This window comes from Orycteropus afer, unplaced genomic scaffold, assembly GCF_000298275.1.
Source record: "Orycteropus afer afer isolate SDZICR_OR568_19922 unplaced genomic scaffold, OryAfe1.0 scaffold00045, whole genome shotgun sequence".
Lineage (NCBI taxonomy): Eukaryota > Metazoa > Chordata > Mammalia > Tubulidentata > Orycteropodidae > Orycteropus > Orycteropus afer.
This window is the reverse complement of record NW_006921632.1, coordinates 2,444,744-2,452,399: the sequence shown is the minus strand read 5'-3', so window position 1 is coordinate 2,452,399 and position 7,656 is coordinate 2,444,744. Positions and strand designations below refer to the sequence as shown.

At 54.1% G+C, this 7,656-nt stretch overlaps 1 protein-coding gene across 1 annotated transcript; it reads left to right on the top strand.

Moving 5' to 3' along the window:
• Positions 1-700: 700 nt before the first annotated feature.
• Positions 701-3,791, top strand: PRPH (peripherin). Its single transcript, XM_007937847.2, has 9 exons — positions 701-1,251; positions 1,595-1,655; positions 1,818-1,913; positions 2,287-2,454; positions 2,552-2,677; positions 2,760-2,980; positions 3,077-3,126; positions 3,409-3,488; positions 3,723-3,791. The coding sequence occupies exons 1-9, from the start codon at positions 710-712 to the stop codon at positions 3,789-3,791; spliced, it is 1,413 nt and encodes a 470-aa protein (XP_007936038.1). The 5' UTR covers positions 701-709.
• Positions 3,792-7,656: the final 3,865 nt, after the last annotated feature.

Here is a 7,656-nt window from a genome sequence, read left to right as displayed (position 1 = left end):
GCCAAGTGTCTAGGGGGGGGGGGGGGGGGGGGTGGCCAGTCCATTAGCCGAGGAGCTGGGGCCAGGCACCAGACCTTCACAGGCCCCTGGGGATTAGAGAAAGACCAACCCTTCCCCAACCCCCTCCGATGCCTGTCCTCCATTTCTCCCTGGGTGTGGTGAAGGAGGGGGTGGCTGACAGCAGGTGCAACAGAGCTGGGTCTTCAGGGGACAAGTTGAGGTACAAGCTCTGGGGCCTAAGTCAGGTCAAGTCTCCCTCCACCTGGGCTGCCTCTTCCCTACTCTTGTGCCCTTTAACCTCATTCCTCCCATGCCCCAATTTTTACCAGCTCTTTCAGGCAGGGACCCCAGATCAAGTTAGGCCTTTACCCTAGGCTCCAGCCTTGGCTGCTCGCTGGAAAGCACTGACTCCCACCCCTGGCCTGCCTGTGGTCGCCATCCCTGCTTCCTTTCTCTCCAGCAACAGGGGGGAATCAAGTCGGCCAGGCGCCAGCAACCAGGACTGGGTGGGTGCGGTGCTTCTGCTGCTCCGCAGGGTGGGGCGTCCCCCTCCCCACACAGCCCGGCCAGTCAGTGGGAGGAGCTGCCTGTGCACCCCCCAGCCCCACCCCGAGTCTGCGGTCCTATAAAGCCGCCAGGCAGCGGTCTGCGGCTTCTTCCCAGTCCTCGGCCTAGCTCTGCAAGAAGTGACTGTCCATCCTCAGCCGCCATGAGCCACTCGTCGGGCCTCCGGACTAGCATCAGCTCCACCTCGTACCGCCGCACCTTCGGACCACCGCCCTCGCTGTCCCCGGGAGCCTTCTCCTACTCGTCCAGCTCCCGCTTCTCTAGTAGCCGCCCGCTAGGCTCCGCGTCCCCGGGCTCCTCTGTGCGTTTGGGCAGCTTCCGCGGGCCGCGGGCAGGCGCGAGCGCCCTCCTGCGACTGCCCTCGGAGCGCCTCGACTTCTCCATGGCGGAGGCCCTGAACCAGGAGTTCCTGGCCACGCGCAGCAACGAGAAGCAGGAGCTGCAGGAGCTCAACGACCGGTTCGCCAACTTCATTGAGAAGGTGCGCTTCCTAGAGCAACAGAATGCGGCCCTGCGCGGGGAGCTGAGCCAGGCTCGGGGCCAGGAGCCGGCGCGCGCAGATCAGCTGTGCCAACAGGAGCTGCGCGAACTGCGGCGGGAGCTGGAACTGCTGGGCCGGGAGCGCGACCGGGTGCAGGTGGAGCGCGACGGGCTGACGGAGGACCTGGCGGCGTTAAAGCAGAGGTCAGGGTGCAGAGCCGTCGAGGCGGCTGCTAGGTGCTCCCCTCCCCCACCCTAGAAGCCTGAGGAGGTGGCGCCCCTACCGATCAGGGTGCGTGCAGGCAGCATCCTCGCCTGCAGACTCCAAGCCCTTCGTTGGTCTGAGTCCATGGGAAAAGGGAGTTTCTCTGCCACCCCTATGTATAAAGGCCACGCACCCCTTTTCATCTCCCATTCTGGTAGAGAAAATGGGGATAACTGAGTTCTGGACAGCAGCGGCCTCTGACCTGGATTCTGGAGGGTGCGGTCTGAGGCAAGAGCTGGGCGCTGCCCCCACAGCTCAGCCTCTGCCCATTCTTCCCGCCAGGTTGGAGGAGGAGACGCGCAAGCGGGAGGACGCTGAGCACAATCTGGTTCTGTTCCGTAAGGTGAGCCAGGGCCCCCACGTCGAGCTCCACCTCCCACTCGTACCCGCGCGCGTATCCAAGATGGCAGCTGTGGGCGCAGAGAGATGGCTAGACGCCACTAGAAGTAGACAGAAAGGGCCTGGCCTTTCCTCAGCTTGAACCCCTACTGTCACTCCATTGAAGGACGTAGACGATGCCACCCTGTCCCGCCTGGAGCTGGAGCGCAAGATTGAATCTCTGATGGATGAGATTGAGTTCCTCAAGAAGCTGCATGAGGAGGTGAGCAGGCTGTGGTGAACTCGGGTGTCAAAGAGGCTTCCGGGGGTGGCGTTGGTCTAGTTGGGACTGGGGAGACGAAGCTCTGGAGGAGGCTGTCAGGCAGAGTGGAGGAAATGCCCTGGGGATGAAAAGAGAGATTGGGTGGATGCCTCCAGTCAACCCGTGCTACAGGTGGTTTGACTCCCACCCATGCGCCACCTGGTGGCGAGCAGCGAAGCTGCACCCTCTAACCTATCAGTTTTACGCCAGCCGGTCGCGGTCTTGCGCGCATTGCACTCGTCTGCGCCCCCTTCTGTTCATTCGTGTGCACTTTTCTGTATGCGGATTGCGCGATGGGTGTGGGATCTGCGCTTGAGATCTGCTGGCCTCGTAGGAGCTGCGAGACGTTCAGGTAAGCTTGGAGAGCCAGCAAGTGCAGCAGGTGGAGGTGGAAGCAACCGTGAAGCCGGAGCTGACAGCGGCACTGAGGGACATCCGTGCGCAGTATGAGAACATTGCGGTGAAGAACCTGCAGGAGGCGGAGGAGTGGTACAAGTCCAAGGTACCAAAGCCCAAGAGCGCCTGGGAGGGTGGAGCCCCGGAGTACAGAGAGCGTACGTCCAGACCCGCTCACGTCCCGGGTCTCCCCCGCTCCGCAGTACGCGGACCTGTCCGACGCCGCCAACCGGAACCACGAGGCCTTGCGACAGGCCAAGCAAGAGATGAACGAGTCCCGACGCCAGATTCAGAGCCTGACGTGTGAGGTGGACGGGCTACGTGGCACCGTGAGTGGAAGCCTGCGCGCCCGGGCCGGGATGTAGGTGGTGAAGGCCGTGTCCCTACAGTCCTGACCCTCTGACCCCCCAGAACGAGGCGCTGCTCAGACAGCTGCGGGAGCTCGAGGAGCAGTTCGCCCTAGAGGCCGGCGGCTACCAGGCGGGCGCTGCGCGGCTTGAAGAAGAGCTGCGGCAACTAAAGGAGGAGATGGCGCGGCACCTGCGCGAGTACCAAGAGCTCCTCAACGTCAAGATGGCCCTGGATATCGAGATCGCCACCTACCGGAAGCTGCTGGAGGGCGAGGAGAGCCGGTGGGCGGGGCCGCTGGAAGGGGTAGGGGTTGGGGGGGGCAGAATAGAGCGAGGGGGTGCCTGGGCAGAGCCTCTGAGCAAGTACCTTCCCTCCAGGATCTCTGTACCGGTCCATTCCTTTGCTTCCTTAAATATAAAGACCACTGGTGAGTTACCTACGCTTGGCTTCCAACCTCTGCCTCCCCCTTGTCCACTTCTGTCCTGACTGGACTCTTGCTATGGCGCTTCTCAGGGATAGATTCTCTCTCGGGAACAACTGGGTCTTGGCCCACATGTCCCCCATGCCTCCTGCCCCACCCCTGCTCTCATAGACTAGAGTGGGAGGGTCGTCATATAAGGAGAGAGACCCCGGAGTGTGTCTGGGGGGAATCATATAAGGAGAGAGACCCCGAGCCTTTCTTCTTGGTCCCTAATCCTCCTTTCTCCAGTGCCTGAGGTGGAGCCCCTCCAGGACAGCCATGGCCGCAAGATGGTTCTGATTAAGACCATTGAGACCCGTAATGGGGAGGTGAGATGGGTTCCCCTGATCCGGATGCCTCATCATTTCTCATACTATTTCTGACGCCCAGCCTAGCTGCAGCTGATCACACAGGGCTGTGGCTGGGTGGTTTTTTGGGTGGGAGAGGATCATAGAGAAGATGGATGGAAAGATGGACGGGGGCCTCAAGTGGCTTTGCCAGGGAGGGGAAATCATGACCCAAGGTGCTGAATGCCTTGTGCCCTTTACATGCCCTGCCCCCAGCAGGTGGTGACAGAGTCCCATAAAGAGCAGCCCAGCGAGCTGGACAAGGCTTCTACTCACAGCTACTGAGCCCGTGGAACTGGAGCCCCCTGACCCTGCCCTAGGCAACTGGAAGCCCAAACCCCAACCCTAGTCCTTAATTATTAGTCTCCCCACCCTCTGCATGTATCTGGGGTGTAGCTCCTGTCACCCCTTTCCTGGCCAAGGACCAAGCCCCACCCAATCAGCAGTAGCTCTCTCCTGATGAATAGATGGGACCCATATATTTTCCTTTCCCTGTCCTGGAAAGAAGTCGGTGATTCCTCAGGACAAGTCCACCCTTGCCCAGGATCAGTGGGGGTGGCCAGAATCTGAGGTTCACTGTTGAATGAAATAAAACTACTGTCCAGAGAAACGCCTCCAGTGTGTCTGTCTCTGTGGGAAATGTGGGTGCCTGTGGGGAGAAGGCACTTTGTCTATAGTTGTGTATTTTCTGGCTCCCACTCTCTCAGCATCTGTGACTCCCCTATACCCTTCTGGCTTTTCTCTTACCTCTACTGCCTGTCAACCTCTGTCCCCACCTGCAGCCCTGAATGTCCACGTGCCTGTTGGGTGTCCCATAGGGCCCTCAAACAGCATGTGCAAAACAGAAGTCTTCACTTCTCTCTCCCTACCATCTGCAATCATGTTCCTTCTGGAGTCCCCATCCCAGAGCAAGGCACCACTATGGGTCCTGCTGTCGCAATTAGAACTCATTTTACCTTGTTTTTGTTAGCTGCCATCAAGTGGGTTCTGACTCTTTAACAGTCTCCTCTGTGTCAGGGTTGGACTGTGCTCCGTAGGATTTTCAATGGCTAATTTTTTTTAAGTAGATTGCCAGGCCTTTCTTCTCAGGCACCTCTGGGCCACATCATCTTACCCTTCTTTCTTTTCTTCACCTGCTTTCCAATCCTGTTCATTCTACTTCTTAACTCTCAAATCTGTCTGGTCTTCTCCACTCCTATTACCACCACCACCCAGTGCAGGCCACCATCATTTCTTGCCTGGGTTACATTATCTGCCTCCCTGGTCTCTTTTCCCTGTCACCCACCCAAATCTATTCCATGCACTTGGACAGGAAATCAGATTTTGCTATCACTATCCTTCCCCCTGCTTGAAAATGTCTATTCCATGCTGTCTCCTACCCCCATTCCATCATACCCTTGCCTTCAGGTCAAAATCCACTTCTGGTTTTTAAGATTCTTGTCTTCATTCGATTTTGGTGCTAGGTGCAGGGAATACAAAATAAACCACAGGCCCTGTCCTCAAGGAACTCCCAGTATTGGATAGAGAAGATAGACAAATGAGCAGAAAATTACCCCTCATGCTGAGTGCTGTAACTGGGATAAGTAGATGGTGTTGTGGGAACACAAAGAGAAGTACCTACCACAGCCTTGCAGAATAGAGATGGTTTCCCAAAGGAGGTAACACCACACTGAGCACTGAAGAAAGAGCAGTTGTTGTTCAGATGAAGCAGAAAGAGGAGGAAGACTTTCTAGGTGGAGGAATCAGCCAATAATAAAGAGCAAGTTTGAGGACTGAAAGTTGTTCCATACTGATGAAATAAGTAAGGGTGGTGTAGTGGCTAAGGCACTTGACTGCTAACCAGAAGGCTGGCAATTCAAACCACCAGTCACTCCTCAGAAGGAAGGTTGGTAATCTACTTCCATAGTGATACTCCTCAGAAACCCAAGGAGGGGCTGCTATGAGTTGGATCCGACTCAACAGCAGAGAGTAAGTAGTAGTAGTAGTAGTAGTAGTAGTAGTAGTAGTAGTAGTAGTAGTAGAGTGGAAGGAATGGCGTTGAGGCTGAAAAGATTTGAAGTAAGGGTCAGGTCATGGAAGGCCTTAGATGCCACATTAGGGCATTCAGAATTTATCCCAAGGAAAAGGGGAAGAAACTCAAGGATTTTATTCAAGGAGGTGAAGTACAATTCAGATCTGCAGTTTGGAATGATTTCTCTGGCTGTAGCATGCAGAAAGAATTTGAAGGAGGTGGGAGACCAGTTCAGAGGAGTTGCAGTGAAACATGCAAGAAGATGATGGTGGGCAGGGTAGTAGGAGAGAAGTGGATGGACTTAAAAATCTGCAGTACCTAAGCCTGGGAGCTCTGGTAGCATAGTGGCTAAGACACTTGCCTGCTAACCAGATGACTGGCGGTTCAAACCCACCAGCCACTCCTCGGAAGGAAGGTTGGGCAATCTACTTCCGCAGTGATCGGAAACCCACGGAGTCAGGTATGACTCGACAGCACATAACAACAACAACAACCTAAGCATAGACTGACAGTGTGCGGAAAAGAATTTGCAAAGATGACCCAAGTTTTTTGCTTGAACGACCAGATGGATGGTGGCACCTTTCACAGAAACAAGGAAGAATGGATTGGGGGAAGGACGGGAGCCCAAGACAACAAAGCCGATTTTAGACCTGCTGAGTGTGAGGTGATATAGAGTGTGATGATTAATGTTATGTGTCAACTTGACTAGGCTATGATTCTCAGTAGTTTGGCAGACACTATGTAATCACCTTCCATTTTGTGACCTGATGTGAGCAGCCAATCAGTGGAAAGAGGAGTTTTCTTGTAGGGTGGCCTGCTTCCAGTATACAAATGGATGTTCTGGCGAAACTCTCACACTGGACCCTATGCTCTTCTCATTACCTGACTGCTAGTTCTTTGGATGTAAGCCTGCAGAAGTCTTCAGCCTGCCATCTGACCTGAAGATTTTGGATTCACCAGCCCCAGCATACCAGTGAGCTAACTGATGCCTCCAGCCTGCCACCTGACCTACAGATTTGGGACTTGCCAGCCCCCACAATTGTGTGGGCCCTTTCCTTGAAGTAAACCTCTCTGTCTGTTTACGTATATGCTTCACTGGCTTGCTCCTCTAGAGAATCCAGACTAAGACATGGAACGTCCAAGAGCAAGGGCTGGTGGGCAATTGGATGCACAGTTCAGGTCTGATGGGATGATATTTTGCAATATTAAATCTACTAAGATGATTTCTGGTACAAGTGACAGATAATCCCTCTAAAGAAAAATCTTAAGGAAATAAAATGATCTAATATAATAAGGAGCCCATAGGTAGAGTGATTTTTGAGGTTGGTGGATTCAGTAGTTCCATGATATCATCAAGGACCAGGGCTCTGTCCCTGGCTCTGCTCAGCTTTCCTCCTTGGAGGGAAGCTTTGCCCTCAGAATGGTTCTCCATGTGAACTGAAGATGGCTGTCATCAGTTTCCCTGTCTATATCTAGTGAAGGTAAGACAGAAACCTCATCCCAGGTATAAGATACAGGTCCTTTCCTTTAAGCTGTCTGGCTAATGTAGTTGGTGAGTCCACTCTTGGCCCAATAACAATTCCTAGGGGAAATTCACAGGTTGGCTTGAGTATTGAACTGGTATGGATAGATGTTGAGAATCAACCCCAATTTCCTCTATGGATATTAGTTCAGGCTCTTCACCATCATCACCCCCTATGAGTACACATATATTTACATTCTTTATATCTCTATTCTCCCTCCCTTTCATTCAATGGCACTTACTACCTGTTCTGGTTACCTAGTGCCGCTCTGACAAGAAATATACCACAAATGGAATGGCCTTAACAAACAGGAATTTATTCTTACAATTTGGAGGCTTTAAGTCCTAGTTCAAGTGCCAGGCTCCAGGGACTGGGTGAAAGCCCCTCAACCTTGAGGTCTAGCCCTGCCTCCTGCTCCTGGCCCACTGAAGCTAGAGGCATTTCTTCACTCAGACAGCTGCTGGCTGCAGAGACTGAAAAGCCCAAGGTTGACAAATAAAACGGCACAGTCCCAATGTTACCAAGCCACACAATAGGTCACTAATTCAAGTCCATTGTAACTCCCAAAGTTGGCAGAGTATGGCGGGCTGCTCAATAATGACACAGCTACATGCAG